The following is a 23,780-nucleotide window of genomic DNA, read 5'->3' on the forward strand; positions in this document are numbered from 1 at the left end:
AACTCTTCTGAAGTGGGCGGGGCTGCTGTGCAGCCGTATTATCAAACAATGGACCGGAGAGCGAACGCCGAGTCAATGGGTAAAAGACATTGTTATTAACAAAGTCAGTAGCTCAAAATCTCGCAAATTTGAGACCTATGGCATTGCAAATGCTTGTTTACATTGGTGGTTGGACTACTACTTTATATCATAAATGCAAACAATTAGCACCCCCCGTGATAGCACTATCTGATACTTAGTTTCCACAAATCAAAAGATATAAATCTGTTGATTGATAAATCATATTTCTTGTAATATTTGATAAATATATATCTTTGGAATACTAGTACAAGCATATTTACTAGCATATTCAAAACAAAGGGCCCGTACACATTGAACATCTATCAGAGGAAAGTAATTAAAAAGTGCAAACGTATATGTGTTCCTTCCATAATTAGTAAATGGTAATAATAAACCAAAACAGTAAGTTAAATATAAGAATTTTTTTTCCAGTTCCAGTATTTCGTGCTCAGCTGTACGGAGCCTGATGTTTTTAATGATTTGAGTCCGTACGCTATTTCATAAATATACAATGGACTATGGTAGAGATTTTCAGTGGAAGTGCTTCATTCCTGCTGTGCAGTCCTTTCCAATCTCTTCCACTGGAGAAATTGTGCCTAATGCCCTTGAGTTGTAAAGTCAATGCCTTTCGACCCTTTATTACTTGTGGTCTTATCAGGATTGAACACGGGTACGCCTTATTGGAGTTGCTTATGCTTGATTAGAGGATACATCTTTAAGAATCATCATTGTCCAGACATTTGGGATATTGTCGAATGAGTTTTGTCTGAGTCGTGTCCGCCACACATCCACACGATCAGGTGCAGTACACGCTCCCATTCAGGTATTGTGCATGTTGTTTAGCCAGGAGCACCGTACTGTGCGGAGTTCGCCAGTAGAAAAGACGCTCACTAGAATTGACCAGAGACGCTGCTCCAACTTGCTATTATGTGTACAGTACTTGAATGGAGGCGCATGCATTTTAAGAGGAGGTCTTGATTGGTATTAGTCAAATACAATATATGTTGGTTAACTGCTTTATTGGGTAAAGTACATTGTTGTAAACTTTTCTGATATTTGTATGATCTTCCTTTGGGATCAAATAAGAAATGTTTTTATAATATGCTTTTCTACACTATGCTTAGACTAATGGTTTACTTAATTAAATCAGATGGTATTATCTTCTTTTTCAGGTTCTCAGCAGATGAGATTTTTTCACGGGATTGATCTTAAATTTTCATATGTAGTTTTGATTTTCTTTTTATTGGCAAGGCAAAAATAATTGCAGTGTTAGTTGACTTGTCATTGAGCTGCTAAAACTCTGTTGTTAGCAGAAGTAGCAATGAGTTTTTTTTTGTAAATGCTTGTTCTGGTTTAGCTGATGGTTTGAACTGTTTTTCTGGGATTGGGTGCTCTTATTTGTTTTCATTTTGTATACCAGAGAATTCTCCTCACTCTTAAAGCAGCATGTAATGAAGCATATATGACCTATAAAATTAAGCCTCCTCTATATGAGCTGACTTTTTGGAAATTTGGGTTTGGGAACAACTGAATTTCCTCCTTCAATGCATGTTAAAATACTGGCGATATCTGAGTGTTTGGCGTTTTACCCTATGAGTTCTGGCAGTAACGGAAGGCGACTCATTTGAGGAGAGAACTTCTTCAAGATGGCCGCTACCAGGATGCAGATATGTGCCATGCCAGTGATCTCAAAGACCAACCCCACCATATGTAGAGATGATGCAATGTCTTTGGTTAAACCTGCCAAGCCGTGGGGCGGTGCCTTTGACTGAAAACAAATCCAACCAAATTAGAGCCTGGTTGGACACTGGGGCAGAAAAGAACATTTAGGGGCATATTATCAAGGAACTGCATTAAAATTATCGCCGCTTTAGCGGCTGAAAACTGCTGCTAAAGCGGCGATAATGGGCTTGATAATACGCCCTTGAGAATTCCAATAGAAGCTCATGTTCACACTAGATAATTTTAACGCAGTTCCTTGATAATATGCCCCTTAGTTTTTTTAACATAGTGCCACAAAATATAAATATTACTCCTACGCAGAGTTTAGAACGATGGAACGGGGCTCTGCGTACTGCGGAGTTAAAGTAACAGATGTCATACATCCACAGGTTTAAGAGGCAGCTCCTAGCAGAGCTTATAGAAACACAGGAAGTAAAGCGCTGAGGTTGAGCAAGCTCCCTGTACAGTTTCCCATAGCATAAGCCTTACAGATACACTGTGAAAAAGAGCTCTCTGTAACCTTATGGTTGCATGTTGTGCTTTAAACGAGCAGCTGCTCAGTAATGGCCCTTCTTTAATTTGAAAATGAGAGTACCGGCCCTTCTTAGCAGGAGTGAAATACTTTTAATGGCAGAGTGCCTGCACTTCTCCGTAGCGAATGGGTACAATGGTACAGTGAGTACATGCATGTTAATATTTCCGATTCAGGTACTGGTTGCATGAGTAATAAAGCATAAAGTGAGCTCTTTGTTTTCTCACCATTTTCTATCCTCCATCTTGACTCCAGTGTTGCGTCCCAGTCCTATGAGTTGGAGCAGCTGCGTGCCTGTTTAGTTGAGGGTGCTCTCTGCAGAGCATACAGTCACAGAAGTCTGGGAGCCACAGGGCCGGCCTTTAGCATGGGCAAGCTGGGTCCAGGCCCAGGGTGCCAATATTCTGAGGGGTGTATTAAAGTATTGCCATCAGCAACACTCCTGTCATCTTGCTTGAGCCTTGTCTGTGCCCCTGCATGTTCGTTTCTGTTTGATTTGCCAGTTCAAAGCAACTTTAATCCTTCAAAAGTGCCAGTACTCTCCCATTAAATGTATTGGAGCAGTGCTGAGAAGTGCTCTCCCTTTCAAATTAAAGAGGTACAGGTACTCAGTACTGCACAGTATCTGCTCACTTAAAGCACTGCTTTCAGCAACACAAGTCATAAAGAACGCAGACTGGGAAGGCCCGTGGAAAAACCCCTACTGAGGGCAGGAATTGAGGAGTTGAACCTGGGGAAAATGCTGAGCGCCCATTGGACAGCGTGGTTTAAAGTGACCAATCAGTGAGGGGGGTGGGTGCGGGGGGGCCCCTGGTGTGCCACAAGGTAAATCGGAGTGGAGGGTCCCCCAAAGAAACATGTGCCTTCTCCGTTGAGGATTCGCCGCTGCCGTGGAGTCGCCTGACTCACCATATTTTGGGAGCCTGGAAACAAGACGGGGAACAGGAGATAATGGGGAGCCACAAGCGTGCAGCACGGCTGCGGCAGGAGAGCAACATAGTGGGGGCCAGGCAATGGGTGCTGCCGAGGTCACCTCAGGGGGTATTGCTAATTACGGCATGCAGGTGGGGGTGATGAACACGGGAGCGCAAGGGCAATTTAGGCTTAAAGCCACTACAAGTCAAGGGGATGCGGGGCAACTAGGGCCTCACGGTGCAAGGCCACAGCAGGACAGGCCGTGGACATGGGGTCAGAATGTACCTCCCTTTAACTGTGCACCATGGTGGCCGTGGCCAGGTTCGAGGAACTCTTTAATGACACTGTGCTACCCAGTCTTTGGACAAAACATGGGTTCATGACTAGGACAGGGCAGCGTGGCACCAAACGCGACCGTGCCGGCTACGGGCAACCCAATGCCAACAACACAGGACGGCAGGGATGGGCAACAGAGTACCTCAACAATAGCAGGAGAGGTCCCCCAACAAGCTAGTGACACAGCGGGCAAAGAGTCAGCAGCACAGGTGCACACCCATCCTACCAAGGCATGAATTGGGGGGGGTGGGAATAGCGGCGGGGGCAAAGGTAAGCGTGCCAGTGAATACTTAAGGCCCTCACCAGGTGACCCACCAGTCATAGCTTAGCAGACTAGGTTGGCCAGCCTCATCCCCCTAGTGGTAAAAGAGAGGATCTGGTGCAAGGAATTCATAGACATTTTCTCACTTCTGGAAGTGCGCCAGACAGGGTTAGCCCTGACAGTTCAGGATAAGAGTGATAGGCAAAAGCAGAGAGTAGAACGGAACATCGAGAATTGGCTCAGAGCATTGAGAACCTTAGGTAGCATGGCTGTGGGAAAATTCCCGCAGAACGCAGCGGCCCTGTTCTTGTACGAGCAGAAAATGCATGAGGCACAGCTGAAATACCAGGGAGACGCTTCGCTTTTATATGACTAGGGTTTCAGGGTAAAGATGCAAACCTGGCTGTGCATTGACTGGGATCAAGAGGATGTAGAAGGGTATACAACCCATATAGGGGTGGCAAGCGAAGAAGCCAGTAGCAAGGAGTCACATTTTTGGTGAACAAGGCAGAAAGGGAGGCAGGAGGAGATTCTCCATAATAGCAAACCAAGGGCCTATATGGAAGGGAAAGCTGCAGGTAAAAGCTGCAACATAGCATGCTGGAGATACGACAGGGATGATTGCAAGTGAGGTCAGTCCTGTAAGTGTAGGCATGCGAGCGGCAACTGCGGTGGGGGGCACATCCTACCATTGAATGCAAGATGCCCAAAGGGCAAGGGGACGTCAAGAACCTCAGAAACAAAAAATAGAAGATTGGGGGTGAGGACACAAGAAGCAGAAGGGAGGCCCCCACACAGTTGCCACACTCGTAAAAACTTGCACATTGCTGAAAAAAAAAATAGACAAGGAGGTTCTCCTAGGGCGGGTCGCCAGCCCCTTTCCAGAAACCCTGTGTAACAATTTTGTGGTGTCATGCTTGGGTTGGTAACCAAGAAGGAGCTGGTAGGGCCTCAGGGCCAGACTGGGAACAGAAACTGGCCCTGGCAAACTGCTCCGCCCGCCCCTAGGAAGTGGGGGGGGGGGGGCAGGGAGTGCGGCCGAGCTGTTTGCTTGGGAGAATTTCAGCCGATTTTGTTCCAGGGGGCCGATATTGCTGGCCCCGGGCAACAAAAACGCCCCCAGGGGCCCAAAACCTGCCCCCACTGTTGAGGCCCACTGGGTAAACGCCCGGTGCCTGCTACAGCCAGTCTGGCCCCGGTGGGCCTGCTTGAGGAGGAATGACTTGAACATGGATACCAGCACTATTACCATATGTATGCGCAGATCAAAGACAGATTAGGAGGGCTGTGCCATGCACCCATGCCTGCACTGCCTCACGGACAGTGACTGCTGCCCTGTTTGCGGCATTACCTAAAGACCCCCTCCCAGGGCAAGCAGCCCCTATTTTGCCCTAAGAACGTCTCGTACCTCAGCCGTTTTCGATTTAACGCAGTCCCTAGAATGGCCATTCGGGCAGCAAGGCTCCTACAGGAAGAATTTGCGCCGCACTCCTTTCACTTGGGCACTGCCACGACGGCTGGAGGCAGAACGCATCAGGCAGATAGGGCGGTGGGCATCGGGGACCTTTCGGGGATATATCTGACCACGTTTTTCCATCACGACAGGTCCCCCTGGTCAGGTGTGGAAGGTATGGATCCTAGGACACTCTTTTATCGCCAGAGCTCTGCGGTGGGTTGGGCGGCGTGGTAGCTGAATGAAGGATTGGGGCTGCGCCACACGAGGTCTCATGAATGGGCAGGCCAGGAATGTGGTGGGAACACCTGCTGCAAACCGTGCGAGATGCAAGGAAGTGTGATGGGGAACCTGATGCAGTGGTGGTACACCTGGGGCAGGGGGGGTAACTTGATTGACCTGGGGCACAGGGATTTATTTGGGGCCATGACAGCAGAGCTCATAAGACCGTCAGACTTAGTACGTCCAATGTCGTACCTCAGGTCGTTTGGAGGAGGGCCTTGAATAACGCAGCGGTGGAAAGGGCTTTGAAAGAAACTAAACATCATGTCCAGAGTGTGCCAGGCTAATTGGTGGGGTTCCATGGGGCATTAACCTTAACATGAGAGGATAACACGAGCAGGACGGGGTGCACTTGTTGGAGGTGGGTTTGGGTCTGTTCCTCCTCAACATTGGGGGTGCTTTTGAGTTCTTCAGCTGAGTCAGGAAGCGAACCTGTGGGGGAGCAGCCGGAGGTCGTGAAACCACAGGCAGCATGGTGGGGTGTGAGAAAGTGCCATCTTTCTTGCATGGTATGTCCCCACTTTTTGCTGAATTGCTGAGTGTACTTTGACTGAGTGTGGCCTGGACTCCTGCCAATCAGGTGCCCAGGGCCTATGTTCCTTCCCTAAAACAAACCAAACCCAAATTGGCAAACCCTGGCCACATGTCAGCCCCTGGTAAATGGTACCCTAGGTACTCAGGGCCTGGTGACCAAGGAAGGCCTCTAAGGGCTGCAGCACTCCTTGTGCCACCCTTAGAGGCCCTGTACCCTTACACACACACACTGCCTTTGCAGGCTGAGTGTTTGGGTGCAAGAGAAAAACAAAGTCGACATGACACACATCCCTGTGTGCCATGACCATCACCTACACTGCCATGGCATACATCAGCCACCCCTCTAGCTGGGTGCCTTATGCCAATGGTGTGGGCACAGGAGCAGGAGCCCTGTGCCCCTACAGTGCCCAGGTCCATTCCTGAGCACTGTAAGTGCAGTGCTGCCATTTAAGAGTACATGGTGCTGAGAGCTCGTCAAACACGAGCTCCACAGCACCATAATGGCAACACTAAAGACTGGGAAGTTTGGTATCAAACTGCTCAGCACATTAAACCCACACTGATGCTAGTGTGGGATTTAATGTACCAAGCACCCCAGAGGGCATCTTAGAGGTGCCCCCTTAAACCTAACCTACAATCCACGTCTGCTCTGAGGCTGCCTAGGCTGCCACTCAGCAGACATGTTGCTGGACCCCTGGGTAGGAGAGCCCCTGCTCTCCTGGGCCCGCAACAATGCACATCCTGGGCGAGGTGCTAAATCTCCTCCCCCAGGATGGGCAGGGGGAAGCTTCAAAGGCATGCCACCTCTGTGAGCTTACCCAGGCCACTGCAACCCCCCACTCTGGCGGGAAGCTTTGGCCGGAAACCCCAAATAAGGACGGGGATGTGCCAGCCTGCCAACCCCACCCCTCAGGTGGGGGAGGCGAGGTGAAGCACATCTCCGTGCTCTCGCCATCTTGAAGATGGGAGCCCTACCCTATCAGGACTGGGCTACTGCCCCCCTCCCACAGGAGAGAGGCAGGATAGGGGGTGTACCCACCCCAGGACAGGGACCCATTGGTCCCTGCCCTTCACCTACCTGTAACGCCCCTAAATCTAGTATTTAGGGGCACCCTGAACCTTCCTTCCCCAGATTCCAGATTCAAAACTACAAAGAAGAGCAAGAAGAAAGAAGACCTTCCCTGCAGCTGCTAAAAAGAGGAAGACACCATCTGTTTTGGCCCCAGCCCTACCGGCCTGTCGACCCTCAAACCTGCTCCTGCTCCAACCCGGCATCTCTTGTGGCCAGCAACCTCACAAACCCCGGAGGACCTGGCTACCTTTTGGCTCTAAGCCCCTGGGACTCACATGAGTAGAGGCTCTACTCAAAACCTACCTCTAATCCCTGGCAGCAGCCCGGATCCGCGAACCCAGCACACTCTGTACCAGCCAAGCCTGGCCAGTGCCGGAGTGAACAAAGACCCCGAGGACGACCCCACGGCGACTGTGACCCCGAGTCCGGCACCCAAGGACCTCCCTCGACACTCCTGAAGAAGCCTGCAGTCTCAGAACAAGGTGCCCCCCCTACCGCGATCAACAGAGGGTAAGAATTCCCGACACCAAATGGCACCCCTGCACGCGGCGCCCCGCGGCCCCCTGTGCCCAATCCCGGGGTACCTACCTATCCTCCAACTACCCAACTTACCTCTCGAAGTGGTGGTGGCACCTGAAGAGTCCTCGTCCCCGAGCTTGCAGTCTTTTTCTAAACCGGAGATTTCCCATTGAAATCAATTGAGCGCCCGAAGGCTCAAAAGCACCCTGCACCCAGCCGCCCGAGTGGCCCTGGCAGTGACAACTCTACACCTACCTACTTCCCCACTTGCCCTGAGTAAGTGACCAGGAGCCCAGCTCCCACAGCCGCGTGGCTTGCCAGTCAGCAGCCACCAACCAAGGCCCCCCTATCCCTCATAGGAAAACATTGGGCCTAACTCTCTCTGCACCCGGCCGCCCTAGAGTCGCTGAGGGTGAACCAACTGTACCTACCTGACCCTGGGGGACCCCTGAGTCTATGCCCAGAACCTCAACTCTGCCAGTCGAGTACTTACCCTTAAACCGATAACTCTATTTTCCTCATAGGGTAACATTGACTGGCTTTTTCCTGAAATTTCTTCTAAGTGTGGACTTTTCAAATCTTAAAATATTCAACAAAAATCAGCCGAGTAACGAAAACGAAATTACTCACCTGCTCTTAGGTGAGCTCCCAGTGCTAGATCTTGGTGCCCAGCACTGACTCTGAAAAATACTTACAACTGTACTTACCCGTAACCCAATTTTCTTCCATAGGAAATCATTGACTGTTTTTCTGTGAAATGTCTTCTAAGTGTCGATTTCTACAATCTTTAAACATTCTTCAAAAATCGTATAATATCTGAAAACTTAATTACTTACCTGTTTTGGATAAAGGTCCCAGTACTGAGTCTAGGCACCCAGTACTGGTTTACAAAAGTAACGAGAACATACTGTACCTGCAACTTGAATTTTCTTCCATAGGGAATCATTGACTGTTTTCTTTGAAATATTTTTTAAGTGTCAGCTTTTAAAATAGCTAAATCTTGTTTAAAAATCATTACAGTAATTAAGTCCACTTTCATCACTTGATTCTGAGTACTGACCCAGGACTGAATCTAGGATCCAGTCCTGGAATTCCAAAAGTAATCTAAAAAGTAATCTGTTGCAAATAACTTGAATTTTCCATTGAGCTCAATGCATTGTTGCGTTTAAAATAGAGTTGCCTATTGCAACCACTTGTAACTGTTTACAAAAGTCAATTGCATATTGCAAAAGCATTTATATGAAACATCTCATTCTGAGAAAGTATATTTTAAATCCAAGTGTTGGTTCTAAAATAAAACAAGCATATATTTTTTATATATAAACCATTGGCCTAGAGTTCAGTTATTGAGTGTGTGAGACCATTTGCTGACTGAGTGTGTACAACAAATGCTTTACACTGTCCTCTGATACTGCCTTACTGCTCGACCAAGCTACCACTTTAGAGAGTAAGGTTATATCTGACTTTAGCCTCTGTCAAACCCTGGGGGACTGTGGACTCTGTACACCCTGTACCTATTAAGGGACAGTATATACAGAGCCACTTTCTCACATGGGGACAGCACAAAGGGGCAGTAGAGGGAGCGCAATAACCTCAGGTGGAACTGCACAAGCACTTGCCCTTGGGATGCGGCAGGGGCTCGGGCTGCAGGCTATGGGTCAGCAGAGGGCGGACACCCCACTTATAGTCTGGGGCAGGCATGAGGGCCGCCCACAACACTTGGCAGCATAGTGTAGCCTTGAAGCCGCTTTCGCTCAGGTCGCTGTCATAGGGTGCTGTTATGGACTGAAAACTACTGGTTTTGAGCTACAGACAATCTGGGGCAATGACGATGTTTTGCATGTTTTCAAAATAATGATCTGTGAGCTTTGCATATCAATATGTGAATAAAGAGGAGTTGCGCTGTTTGGCACCATCCGAGACTTGCTTCCAGGGCTTTAAGTGGGCTAGGTCTGGCCGGGGCGCATCACCGGCAGTTTTTTAAAGCAGGAGCCGAGATGGGCCCCTATCGGGCTCTTCATTTTTACCCTCAAGATTTTAAAAGCAGGTGCCGAGACGGGCCCCTATCGAGCTCTTCATTTTTACCCTCAAGGTTTTAAAAGCAGGTGCCGAGACGGGCCCCTACCGAGCTCTTCATTTTTACCCTCAAGTTTTTAGAAGCAGGTGCCGAGACGGGCCCCTATCGGGCTCTTCATTTTTACCCTCAGAGTGAAAAAAAAAATGAACTCTGCATCCCTCACTGCTTTTGATGTAGCTTGAAAGAAACTTGTTTTTCAGTTTTATACAGTGCAACATTGGAGGCTTTACATGAGCTCCACCACACAAGGACATATTCTTGTTTGAATCGCAGGATGTTGAGCCGATGTGAAGCCCAAACCTGCTTTCTCGCCTCGAAAGTCGGCAGCTCTAGCCTACACCACAACTTCACGCAGAAGAACTGAAACCTTTTCCAAATGATATACAACAAAGTCATAGTTGTTGCTTATTTATATTATGCAATTTACAACCATTGACAAAGCCAATAGTCCTGGCTTTGTTGTAGGTGTAATGTTACTTGTTGTGTTGTATATCTTGATGAATGGACAGAAGCAGCACAATACCATTGTGGGCAGCACACTAAATACACTAAGTGCAGATTTGTATCGTAAGTGTTTTGAGCCACGCCCTTAATAACATCGGCCACGCCCCTATGAGAGGCCCCCCCCAGTTTTTTCATCCCACTTAAAGCCCCCTTGTTTCCTTCTGTGCCAGGAAAAGGGAAGGGGAGATGCAGGTATCGGCCGGGAAGCTCGAGGGCGCTCGCCCTCCTGGGAGGGGTTAGACCTGAGGATTAAAGGGGGTTTGTAGAGAACTTTACGCTAACCACTGCAGACCCTACCGCAACGCACGTCATACAGTCGCCCAGCTTGGGAGCTCGTTTTGTCCCTCTACAGAGCTTAAAGCAATAAATACATGTAAAAACAAACAAGAGTTCTCCAAGCGGCGGCATGGGTGGACAGTAATTAATACATATAGATTCTTGAGGCCACAACCGTATCTATCCGCCCATTTCAGCTCACAACTAAAAACCAGTTTTTTTAAATTCCGAATGGGTGTGCATGAGGCTAAGGATTTATACCCCCAGTGGAAAAAGCCATTCAAAACGGAATCCTGCAGACTATGTGGCTTTAAAAAAGAAACATTAATCCATCTAACATGCGCATGTACAGCCACTTTAGACCAAAGGAGAAAGTTCTTGAAACCAATTTTTATTGAGCTGAACATTCACTCTAGCAGGCAAGCAGTGATTTGCTGGCTACAGGGCACCTCGTCGATACTAGCTTGCCGTGGAACTAAATATATGAACCTAGTCTGCAGACTTTTACGGCAATTTGAGGGAGAGCTTAATTAACTTGAGTCTAATGAGATCACCAGTACCCCTTTGGGTTCTTATTCGTCTGTCGTCCCATCCAAAAGCTATTAATGTAATTGTTTTTAACTTGAATCCTACTGATAAGTGATGTGGATTTTACTCTGGACATTAAGGTTTTAGTTCAATGTGGTATTTATTTAGGGGGGGGGGGTTTGTTTTGTGTAGTTTTTGTAATGATTTTAAGTAATCAAACAATAAACTAGAGTGAGAATACATGTAAAAAATACACGGTTGGTAATGGAGTTCATCTCCCTGCGCATGAGTTATGTGCAGCCCCGGAGCGAAATCTTTTGTCTCCTGTCGGTTTCCCCCTTTCCCTACCCCATCCTCTCCTCCCGCCACGGCTTCCCCTGATCTCCCACGAACATGGAGCAGCTGTGTGCTGGGACATGCTTTGTTGCGGATGGCTTTTGAGAGCCAGGAAATGCTTAGCAGCAGCTGAAGAGACATCTGTCTGAAGGCAAGAGAGTGGGAGAGAGAACGCAAGGCCTGGAGCTCCGAATCCAAACTGCACCCGGAGCTCTGGGTGCAAGACCAGCCTTACTGACTGGATTCCGGGCCCCGAGTGTCCCCGGGCAGACTGGGCACAGAGAGTCAGCCAGGCAGCGCCCTGGATGCAGCTCTGTACTTCAGAATGGACCCCGTCTCAAGGCGCTATATTTTACTATTATGAACCAGGCTTTGGCCACCAAACGGTACCTTGTCTCGAGCCGCTTGTGGTCTTGGCGGTAAACCCCGGAGTGACCAGAGATAGAGGTCCGTGCTCTACCCTGACTGACCCTCGCGGACCCAACACGGCGCTCCCGTTTTTAGTAGCATCACGCCAGACAAGGGCTGGTATATAGTAAAATGAGCAGTGCTTACGTCACCCCGCTCCAGCTGTGCCAAGGGCCTGCTGCCTACGTCACTTTGACTTAATCATAATCTAGGTCGCGGTCCGGACATAACTCTGACCACTGCTGAAAATACCTGGGAAACCGGATACGTTTCATTCCCAACACACATTTTACACGCAAGATGAAAAAGGTGCAAAGAAGTGGGCGCATTCGCTTTGAAATGCTGTGAGCAGCAGATTGTATTTCTGAACTCGCAGGCAGAAAGCGTGACCATCAAAGTTCAGTAGCAACCCGTGTTGTCTGTAAGCATGTGCGCGCGGTTTAAAGCTCCCAGCAGCAGCCTATATTTCCTGCATGCAACATTGCAGACTTCCAGCAACAGCCTGCAAGTTCATCATGTGGACACGCACCCTGATTCCGCTCCAGCAGCTGCCCGTTTCCTGCTCGAATGGTTGCACCAAGGTCACAGGGCTCCCAGCAGCTTCCTGTGTTACACTCGGGGCATGCACGCAACTGCCTGCTTGTTTTTTTTCCCTGCGAGCATACACCCTGACTAGCCATAGCTGGTTTTACTCCGGCATGCACTGTGGCACCAGAATTCCTAGCCATGCACCACAGAAGGCTACCAGCTCCTTCCCATGGTGCACCACGACCTGTTCACTGCAACAACCTTTATTGCCTCTGTCTATGCATACACGGTGACTCATCTTGACCTGCTTGTATTCGAGCTTTTGTTTGTCAAAATGGTTGTGAATCCCTTTCCTTATGCCAGGACATCTGACTTGCAGGATTATTCTGTACCAGTAGGGCAGGGGGCTCTTCTGTGCACCTTCTGTTGCACTAGGTGTTGTGAAGAACTCAAATTATGTGCTCTGAGTATTTTGAGAGAGGGATATTTGGAAGGACTAAAGGCATGATAACATGGTGATCAAGTTTGATGGGTAAATCAAAAGGGGGGCACTGTTCCAGAGTGAGTGTTGTAGAGAGTCAACGACGCACTAGAGAAGGGCGAGCAGGAAGGTGAAGGTCAGGGCCCTAATATAGGGGATGGGGAGAGACATACATTGTCTCTTGTTGCCCTCACACACCCCGAAGGATGTCATGCTTCATCATCGGGCAGGTGCTCCTCGTCGGGCCGGTGGTGCAATGCCCTACGGGTCCCCCGAAGGGTCTCTTTGACGGAGATCTTTTAAGAGAACTGCCGATCGGTGCATGAGGGTGTGTGTGTAGGGGTCCTATGTTGGGAGTGATGCGTGCGTGCAGTGCGTATTGAAAATGCCTAAGGGTTACCAGAGGGAAGTTTTAATAGAGAGGTACCCTTGGCAGAGTAAAAAACCCGTAGGTTTTGGGGTTACCTAAGGGGGCGCAATGAGCCCAGGTAACTATGCTGAGGTCGACATGTTTCACGCCTGGTTTGGTCTAATAGATCCCTGGCGTTTCATCAGGACCAAAAGTGAAGGTGGAGTGTGGTGAGTGCACAAGCGTGTTAGTGTGAGCGGGGTAACATTGGCCCTATCGCACCTATAGGGGGAGAGGGAGGGACGCTGCCTACAAGCTACTAGTCAGTGGCAGCTGTACCTAGAAAGAAACGCCAGGGATCTATTCGACCAAACCAGGCGTGAAACATGTCGACCTCAGCATAGTTACCTGGGCTCATTGCGCCCCCTTGGGTAACCCCAAAACCTACGGGTTTTTTACTCTGCCAAGGGTACCTCTCTAGTAAAACTTCCCTCTGGTAACCCTTAGGCATTTATAATGCGCACTGCACGCACGCATCACTCCCAACATAGGACCCCTACCCACACACCCTCATGCACCGATCGGCAGTTCTCTTTAAAGATCTCCGTCAAAGAGACCCTTCGGGGGACCCGTAGGGCATTGCACCGCCGGCCCGACGAGGAGCACCTGCCCGATGATGAAGCATGACATCCTTCGGGGTGTGTGAGGGCAACAAGAGACAATGTATGTCTCTCCCCATCCCCATCGTTGACTCTCTACAACACTCACTCTGGAACAGTGCCCCCCTTTTGACTTACCTATCATTCTTGTGGAGCACGGGCACTGGACCATTAACATGCTCCTGGTCCCCCCCTCTTCTTATTTGACGCACAACAAGATCAAGTTTGATGGTCATTTGCGTGCTGAGTGTGGCCTGTTTGACTTGGAGTCTTTTAGAAGTGAGTATTTTTATGTTTTTTAGACCTGAAACGCTTGTTGACTGATCTCTTACTTTCTCTTCCTCCGTCAGGACGGTGGCAGCTGAAGTCCGGAAGCAGGTGTCCCGGGAATATGGCGGATCCCCACAGCTGTCCAAGAAGCGCAGCGGCTCCCAGTCCACGGTGAGCGACTCTTTCCCAATACCCATCCTGGTATGTTCATATTCCACCAAGAAGAGCCTGCGTACACCCTGAGCAGCCTCAGGTGGTACTTTCCAGCTAGAGAATAGTCTGCACATGCAAGTATGGCCGCCAGCAGAGCTTAATCATTAGCATGTTGGAGGCAGAACGCTGTTAGTAGTGCGCCAGAAGCTCTGGAACAAATTACCTCTTGAGTTATGGAAGATTACCATTTTGAAACCATTTAAGAAATGTCTAAACTCCACGCCCCCCTTCCCCCTTATTATTGTCGATGGTGTTGTGCCCTGATAGACTGCTAGCACGTAAATACCTCTGGGTTTTAGTGCTTTAGAAATGTTTTCCCCTTTGCACTAACATTGGGTCGACTCCCATGCATATTGAGTTGGATAACAATAAACATAATTTCTTCAGCACCAAATTACTCTTCTGGGTGAACGTGTGCTGCATAAATACATGTTACGCTGTTACAGGGCGAGACTGTGTGCCTGAATTAAAATTCAGGAATTCTATCATCGAAACGCTTTCAAGCACAATCGCATCTTTCCTCGAGCCTTGGCAGCAGACTCCGAAACTGCCCACAGAAAAAAGGCCCTTTGTCCAGCCCGTTCTGCTCACTCGCAGGTGCTCTTGGCGATCTGATACCTGTACCTCACTCTCTTCTTCCTGGTGTAGAGCCACGGTGACGCTTGCCTTCTTTGAGGCATCCTCTTTCTGATTGCCTCAGTATTTCAGTATGGCGGCCATCTGTTCTCAAGTTTTAATGGCATGGTGCACCATTTCTAATTTAGTGAAATATATTTTTTGTGGGGGTGACTGCAAATTGGTAATATCTGGCTAAGAAAGGCCAGTTGTGGAGCTCCTCTCATTGGTTTTGGTGCTGTTCTGGTTGTCATTACCAGGATCTTCCTTACACTCCTAAAGTTACTGTGTGGAACCCAAGTTCCCCACCCTCAGTATTGAGAGACAACCTTTGTCCTGTTCCCCTCCTATCTATTCTCTGTGATAAGGAATGTCAACGTCAGGTTATTATTACCTGTGGGCCTGAACTGAGATTAAATTCAAACTTGTTGATCAATGAATCATCATTAGTCAGTTTCTGGGCCAAAATGTAAACTTGTTTAATTCAAGCAAAGGGTGGGAAGAAGAGCTGCTGACTGGACTGTCGCAGCCCGAATACCTCCAGCGGTGGACACTTTTGCCCACCACAAACTGAATTGTAAATATTTGACAACACAACTGAATGATGCATCCCCATGCGGATGAATGAGTGAGTCTATCCTGATGCGATTCGGATCTGTAACTCTCGGGTAACAGATGCCTATGCATCAGACGCAGAATCGACTTAGCTATTTGTAGCAAGATGGATTTGAATCTGGGTCCTGCTGTTTAAATCATGATGTCTGCCCTCGTGCCGTCTACCTGGTTGTTATTGAAATTTGTTGTGATTTGAACCAGGGGAGCTATGAACTTCAAGGTAAGCTTTCTAAACTTGAAAGAGTAATTGTATGTTTTTTTCCTCACATATATTGCATAACTTTTCTCTGCTGTGTTTTTATACATATATTTTTAATTTCGGGAGACCTTAAAGAATAAATGTTATTGTTCACTATTGGAAAACCACCTTCCTGTGTTGCTTGTTCCTGGACCTGTAATCTATTATCTCTTTAGATGTCTGTTACATGTGCCCAACTTACAACTGATTACTAATTGTTTTATTGTGTAACGATGCAATTCTTGTAAGAAGAGAATGGCCACGAAGTAAGAACCCAGAGATTGGATGTGCCATTGAAAATCTCTTTATACCGGTTGCTTCAGTCCAAAACAACACCTCTAAGCGTCTGATACCAGTGCAGTACTGTGCTTGCTGGTCACTGCATCATCTTATGCCTTCTATTTATTTATGTTGGTGTTCCTGTGTCAGTCCCTTCTGGCTTCCTGCTTGCCTTGTTCTCCAGAGTTTCCCAGCCACTCCATTTATCCTCACTGCAATCTCCTTTCCTTGGTGTCCTTGTCTTTACTTCTCTTGATCCTTCTCCTTGTCATTGAGGTTTGCTTGTTTGTGTTCATATACCTCTGGACTCCTTCCTCCCATGTTAATGTACCTCCCAGTATTCCTGTGCTTTCTGGTTCCTATGTCTAGTGTTCGCCTTACTTTTTCTTTTGTACTTGCTATGTTTGTTTGTTTACGTATTGTTTTCTTTTCTCTTGATATATTTTTCTATATCCTTTTCTCACTAGTCCTGTTCTGGATGTCTCCCTGTATTGCTATTCTCGTCGATTCTTAGATCCCTTGCTGTCCTCAGTGCACCCTGTGATACTTCCCGTATTTTCCGGCTTCCAGATCCTTTTCTTCCTTGTCAGTGTATCCCTCTATATTCCTTTGCTCACCAGTCCTTTCATTCCTTCCTCCCCTTTCAATGTGTTCCTCACTATTCCTGTGAAACTCTCTGCCCTCGTTGGTGTTTCCTGTGATACTTGTCCCAGACCCCTTACTTTCCTCTCTGTGTCAGTCTGTATTCTTGTGCTCTCCACTCTGGATCCCTTGCTCTCTCCTCGATGTAGCTCTGTATTTATTGGATCTCAGATTCTGTGCCCCCTTGATGTTTTCCCAGGTACTTGCTGTATTTATCAGGTTCCAGATCTTGTACCGTCTTCTCAGGTTGTCGCTCTGTATTCCTGTGCTCCCTCAGTGCTGGAATATTTGTTGGCTTTGAATCCCTTGCTCCTCAGTTTTTACTTGGAGCGTCTGTTCTTCCACCGATTCATTCCTCTCCTGCTGGTGGTTGCTGTGTGCTTTCTGCTGGATCATTTTGTCTCTTCCCCTGCTGGTTCAATTGATCCCCTGACCCTTTTTTACCTTTCCTCTGTGTTGGTGCCTCTCCCTCCCTTCTCCAGGTCCCCCTTTCAGAAGTGGTGGAGCCAGTGGACTTCGAAGAATACCTGGTTAGCCACCCTCCAGCATCCGAATCCGAACCCCTGAGGGAGCTGATCGACTTTCCTGCTGATGACATTGAGGTGATTCTTGAACCCCGGGAATGCCGCACCCTGGAGTCCGGGATACCAGAAGAAGGGTGAGTGTAGCGCGTTGCATGTTACCCTGCAGCAAGTCACTGTTGCAAATAGGGGATGGTAGTTACAGAGAGAAGGCTAGAGATCTGTCTGTAACCTGTGACAGGTTTATGGACCCCAATAACATGTCCCTCCTGACTGCTACAATGGGCTTGTGTCTTCACAGGAAGCTGGATGCTCGAGTGCGAGATGCTTTGCAGGTTTATACAGACGACTGGCTCATTGTGCAACGCAAGTAGGTGATCCAAGAATGTGTGTTTCCTTTTTTCATCTGTCTTTCGATCAGTCTTTCTCTCTATGGTATTCTTGATGTCCCTCTTTTGTAACCTTAACGATGCTCCTGAATCAGATAAATTGCGTTTTATTCGCATTACTTACAGATTTTCAAGTATTGCTACATCTGAAGATATTACAAGTTTGCACTTGTAAATTTGAGGCAGGCCCAATGCATTGCACAAACTTTGTCACATGGTTAGTCGTTGGAGATCATTTGTTCATTTTGATGTTTGGATGTTCAACTGTGCCATTTGGTATTCGAATTCCTTTTCTAAACACCAGCGGACAATATGATAGATGCATATATGTTGTTTACTTTTGTCCTTTGATGTTTTGACATTTTCTAATATCCTTTGAATGTTGCAAGACTCTGCATTGGCCTTTGTGTTCCTTCTTGTGCCTATTTGTCTTTGTAAGCAAATGTAGGGTATATTCATTTTCTTAGAATGATTGCAAATTCAGAATGTCCTGTATGATAGTGCTGTAAATAACACTTGTGATTGCTGCCCAACTCGACGATACTCTATCAATCTTGTAAACATGAAGGCTGCATTGGCCCGTTGAGTTTCAAATCTGACCATGAACTGTTTCATATTGCCCGTTGGCATTTGGATGTCCCCTTGTTTCCACAGGCGTAGGGATGGCTTAAAGCACTCACTAGTTTTTGGGAATCTCACATATTGGTCTTTTGGGGTATCGTTGCGTCCATTGGTCTTTGCATGTCTTCCGATATGTTTGAGACGTCCTATAGTGTATACTGCTTTTTGCTTCTTCTCTAGTGTCCGTTCATCTTTGGATGTCCCATAAAATCCTTTGGGTACTGGATATAACGTATCATCTATTGATCTTATGAGTCCTTATAAGGTACATTGTTCAGTGGGTGGTTTGTACTTTCTTTTGTTCTTGCTGTCGCTTACAGTGCTAATTGGTCCTGTCAGAGCATCTTGTAATGGCCATGGGTTAATGGATAAACTGTAGGATAAGTTGATGTTTGGGTTTTGTTTGGTGTCTCTTGGTCTTAAGCCATCTTACTCCCGACTACTAAAATCGCTGAAATGCTATACAAAGGACAGTACAAAGGACAGTGTGTGCTGTACAAATGCCCATGGCATAACTTCGAATCTTATTTGCTTGATGTTCCTAAAATAGTTACTATTTAAGTACAAATGCTGTGGAATCCTATTTAGCTATTCTACTCTTGCACACTGGTTGTACAGAAATTAGGCATGTCAGGCTGGGGAAACTGAACGTTGTTTGTAACTTCTTTTTGGGAGAAGAATCTGTGCAAACAATTTGACCCAAAATGTCTGTGTGTTGAGTACATAAAGGAACACATGATCTTTTCTATATTGGTTTCTTCTCTTTGTAAGTCTGCTTGCAAATAACTACTTACATCGACTGGTAAAGACCAAATATATACTTTCATGTCAAGACGCCTTCAGGGTTCTCCTTTGTCTCAAGATTTAGATTTGATATGCAAACTTGTCTTTCACAGAAGTGTGCTTCTGAATTTTTAAGAAACAAATTAAGAATTCAAGACGGTATTAATATTTGCTGGAATAGGATTTCATAACATAAATAGTGGTGGTCCTAAAGAATTTTTTGTACCCTCTTATTCTGTTTTAATCAATCTATTGTTAGTCTTTGTTTTCAACCTCGCTTTTAATGTGTCTATTGCCGTATTGCAAGCATGGATATACTATACATTTTTGACCTTTGATGGTGGTGTTGGACGCGATTCAAATTCTCAACATGTGATGATATTGTTTTGAACAGTGCATTTTTTTTTAAATTATAGTTTTTGACTTAAAATGACAATGCATTTTAATTATGATTATGAACTAAGCAATTTTCTAAAGGAATTGGACTTTAAATTTCATACAGTGTCTCTTGAACTTTCAGTTTTTTCCAGTTTGTTTGTCTAGCTTTCTAATAATGCCTGTAGATCCTTCATTGTGATATAATGTTCATTTATTCTTTTAGTGTCTTAATATTTCCATTTTGGCACGCTTATAGTATCTTAGTCTTTTAATGTCACAATTCATTGGCAGGCTTTTAGTGTTTGATGGTCTTTCCATGTCAAATGTGTTTGGCCTTTTAATATCGTCGGTTGGTCTTTCAATAACCTGTAGCATCCATTAGCATTTCCAAGATAGTTGTCTTAGGGTATCTCTTGGCTAGGATAAGGCAATATTAGTTATCAGATTGCACAACGAGCATTAAATGGGTCCATATGGCTAATTGAGAGGGCAGTGAATAGAGCTACATAAATCAGTTTACTGGCACTGCTGTTGCCCTCTTGGTATCTGATATTAATCCTGGGCGATAGGCAGTTTGCTTCCTTTCTGTGTCACTGGGAGAGTTGCTCTTTTCGCTTGTGGTTAGGCACCGTCTAGTGAAATAATGTATTTTTTCTTATGGTCCCCGACCCATTGCAGACCAGTTCGTTTTGTTCCCCGGATCGGTGTATGTATGTTTCAGTCACTTCCCCATGCTCTTGGAGGCACTGCAGTCATTCAATTTGTCTGTATTTAGGATTCTCCACTATGAGACGATCTCCTGCTAGGGTGCAGCCTTTGCTTAGAAGGCTGTTGCAGCTTTTCTCTGTGTCTTTTTCTGTTTGACCAGCTTGTTGAAGTCACTCCAATCTCGTGTTTCATTCCCAGATTCAGCGTTCAAAGCCTCCTCTCCTTGGCTTTTCGGCCATCTTTCTCCATAGACCTGATAGTATTGCTGCGTACATCAGGGTTGAGGGAATAGACTTTGCCGGCACCATCGTCGCAATAAAAGGACATCTGTAGACAAATTTACCACACAAAATTAAGGTTGACTGGTGATAAAATGTAATAAAACTCCAATTTACAATTTATTATAGGAGGAGATAAGAGAGGGATTTGCGAACCAGCCAGCAAAACAAAAAAAGATAGCACAGTTCTTCAGCACACCCATCTAAACACCTAAAACACTTTAAACATATTAAGCAGGTCCAAATTCATGTTACTTTAACGTTAACCAACACAAACCAAACCAAGTCAATTGGAAAACATAATTAAACTAACACTGAACAAATCTTAACTAACCACTTGCAACCAAGAGACCATACACAAAAGTCAGTGGCAGTCTCTGAACTGTAGGAAAGGTATGAAGGGTGAGAAAGCGCCAATATAAGTCTGACCATAGAAATTGTTGCATAAACGAGGATAAGAAATGTCTATATCTGTTTCTGCAACAAACAGGGAGAGAACGCTGCCTTTCGATCTGTCCTGTGAGATGTTCCATAAATGACGGCCTCTTGAAATGTCAGCCCCAATGGCCATTAGCCAGTTCCAAGGGGGTGAGCGCTCTCGTGAAGCACCTGTCTTCAGCATTCTCTTCGAAGGATTAGATGCCCTTAATTGCAACGCTATTTGCTTCTGTTATGTCCCAAAACCGTAATTGTGCCACTCTTGACCTAACGTCAAGGAATCTTTACGTTTATTCTGTCCTGTTAGCAACCCTTTTTGTTTCTGTTCATTGCAACAGCAGTGGTTTGTGCTCCATGCAAATGAGAATTGTTCGCATAGAATGAAAGGCGGGCATTTTCTGGGTTGCTTGCGCTGTCGCAGCGTCATGCCTTACTTACTGCTTTGCTTGTGCCTTACCTCGTCTCATGGAATCACCGTCGCCGGAACAGGGCGATGTGATTTCATACCATTAGCACACATACCAACATTGTTGACTAAGGTAGGAGATTTTCAGAAAAAAATCGAGAAAATGAATTTTCCCATTGGTTTCTATTGAAGCAGAGTCAATTTCCGACGAGACAGATAACAAAAATCCATTTCAGGCTTCCAAAATTAGGAGTCGAGTATCCCGCCTAACTCGGATCTGTTTTGCAGCATAGACTGATTCTTTTAGATTCACATACTGTGCTTACCCCGCCATCTAGTGGTTGGAGTCTAGCTCTAAGTTCCATGGGCGTATATATACGCTTCTTTTATTCAGTACGCATGCGCTGTGCCTAAACATTCCTGATGGAGTTCGAAGGAAGCTCGAACCCTTCCCAAGTCATTGCTAATTAGCATACGAGGCGGCAGAAAGGGGACAAACCAGTCCGCCCTGCTGTCAAGTGATCAGAGGCAGGTCGGTGAGTTACTGCAGGTCTGGATCAATACGGTTCCCACAGTCGAACCTGCAGGCTTGTTTTGACAGCATTTCTAGGGGTGTGGCTGGACCTGCTTCCTGTCACTAAAGGTGTTTTCGGGTTATCACTCTATTTCAAAACACTTCCCACACCTTCCTTTTGAATTGGTCGCAGTTTTCATACTCATTTGAGAAAGAAAAGATTTGACAAAGCCACTAAGTTGCGCTTTGTGATAATTGTCTGGTTATTAACTCCTCTTTCTTCAGTCAGGAGTCTGCTATATCATATACATATATTTATCTTGCTGTGAATTCAAAGTGCGTAGTTTCAAAAAATTAGATTGGGGCGCCTCTAAGCCCACTTGGACGGGACAACTTGTCGGTTATCCAACCCTCAACCCACTATTTCTTTGCAGATTTAAGGAGCCTGAATTCTCGCCTCATTTTTTAGCTTTCGTCTACACGGCACTTGCGCCATCTCTTATAAAAACTAAATAAAAAAGATCTTAAAAGAGGCGTAGAGCCCGCACATTACTTACATTTCCTTACCATTGGTCGGCTACTGCGTCATTCTCATTTCCTTTCTTCCTGTTGGTCATCACTCCTGTCTTTAGCTTACTGTTTGGCTTTACGTTTTCGTCCTTCCTGTGGAGCTTGAACCAAGAACTGCTATCAGCAGCCAGTGTCCTTCCACTGGCTGTGCAACATACTTTTAGTTTATTTTTTTTACTTTCCAGCGTCCTCACTCTGTTTATCACTTGCCTGTTGCTACCACCACCTCACTTCCGTCAGTGCATGCCCCTTCTCCACATGCCCCTTCTCTGCATGCCCCTGACATGTCCCTCCCACCACCTCACTCTGTCACTGCAAGCCCCTTCCTCACCCCATCGCTAGTTGCCTCCCTTCATTATAGCTTGTTTTATATAGCGCAACGTCTACTGGAAGGACTTGGAGCGCTTTACATGAGCGCCAGTTTTATTACACAAGGACACATTAATTGTTACAAGCACAGGGAGATTAAGTGATTTGCCCAGAGTCACAGGTTGTTGAGCCGGCGCAGAGACTCGAACCTGGTTCCCCAGCTCCAAAGGTAGCAGCTCTGGCCGTAACACCACAGTCTCCATGCTCAGAGTTCCAACTAGCTACACTTTGACACACTGGTAACTGCAGTGGCCATTTGTTCAAGAATATAAACTGCTTAATAAGTATAGGGAAATTCACAATTTTAAATTGTATGTGCCTAGCTTAAAGTAAAAAATAAAATTAAAAAAAAGGCTGTGCTACAGTCTGGCCATGTCATATCACTTTTTTTTAATTAACATTAATCTATGTAGCACAGCAGCTTGCACCACTGTGCAACATGAAAAAACATTGACACAGGCAATAGATCTCGCATAGGCCAAATGTATTGGCTTTGCCAATGCTTGTTTGATTATACGTTCATTGAGGTTACTGTGAGATACATTTTTATGATGTAGCAGACGCCTACCTGGTGAGACAGGAGTGCCTAAGTACCATATATTTTATATGGGCTCATCACAAGACAGTGATATATATTTATTAGTAGATTCCTTTAACTCTAACTCCTTTTTAGGTCGAGCCTGGGCAGCGCCTGCGCTGCTATGCGAGGCATGCATTATTGAGGTAGACGCTTGAGGCTCCGCCCACGTTTTTCATTGGTTTGTGTCATTGTCCTCTGTAAACTGTGGCTGTTCGTTGGTCAAAAGGCTTAGTAGTCCGTCCTCATTACCGCCTTGTCTCATTTTGTAAACCCCCATTGGGACACCCCCTGTTACGTGTGTTGTTGCTCATAGTCTTTTATTACAGCCTCCAAGCACTATTGTCTCAAATAGCTTTGTCCGCTCCCTCCTAGCGCTTTTAAAAGAAAATTTATAGCACACATTTGCGATACAATAGGTCTCGCATTTTCGAAAGTTTAATCTATTGCCATTGTAAATGACAATGCCTTTTATTTATCTGATTTAAAAACAACACTTAAATAAAAGGCATTGTCATTTACA

General features: G+C 46.2%; 1 protein-coding gene across 3 annotated transcripts in view; it reads left to right on the top strand.

Annotated features, from left to right (window-relative positions):
• DOCK6 (dedicator of cytokinesis 6) overlaps nucleotides 1-23,780 on the top strand; it is a 409,103-nt gene that overhangs the window by 27,964 nt on the left and 357,359 nt on the right. For all 3 annotated transcript variants that reach the window (XM_085600639.1, XM_085600641.1, XM_085600640.1), the window contains exons 2-4: nucleotides 14,184-14,274; nucleotides 17,188-17,363; nucleotides 17,528-17,596. In XM_085600639.1, coding sequence (XP_085456765.1) covers nucleotides 14,184-14,274; nucleotides 17,188-17,363; nucleotides 17,528-17,596 — 336 coding nt within the window. The remainder of the gene's footprint in view (nucleotides 1-14,183; nucleotides 14,275-17,187; nucleotides 17,364-17,527; nucleotides 17,597-23,780) is intronic.

This window comes from Triturus cristatus, chromosome 4_2 (genome assembly GCF_964204655.1).
Source record: "Triturus cristatus chromosome 4_2, aTriCri1.1, whole genome shotgun sequence".
In the NCBI taxonomy this organism is placed as follows: Eukaryota; Metazoa; Chordata; class Amphibia; order Caudata; family Salamandridae; genus Triturus; species Triturus cristatus.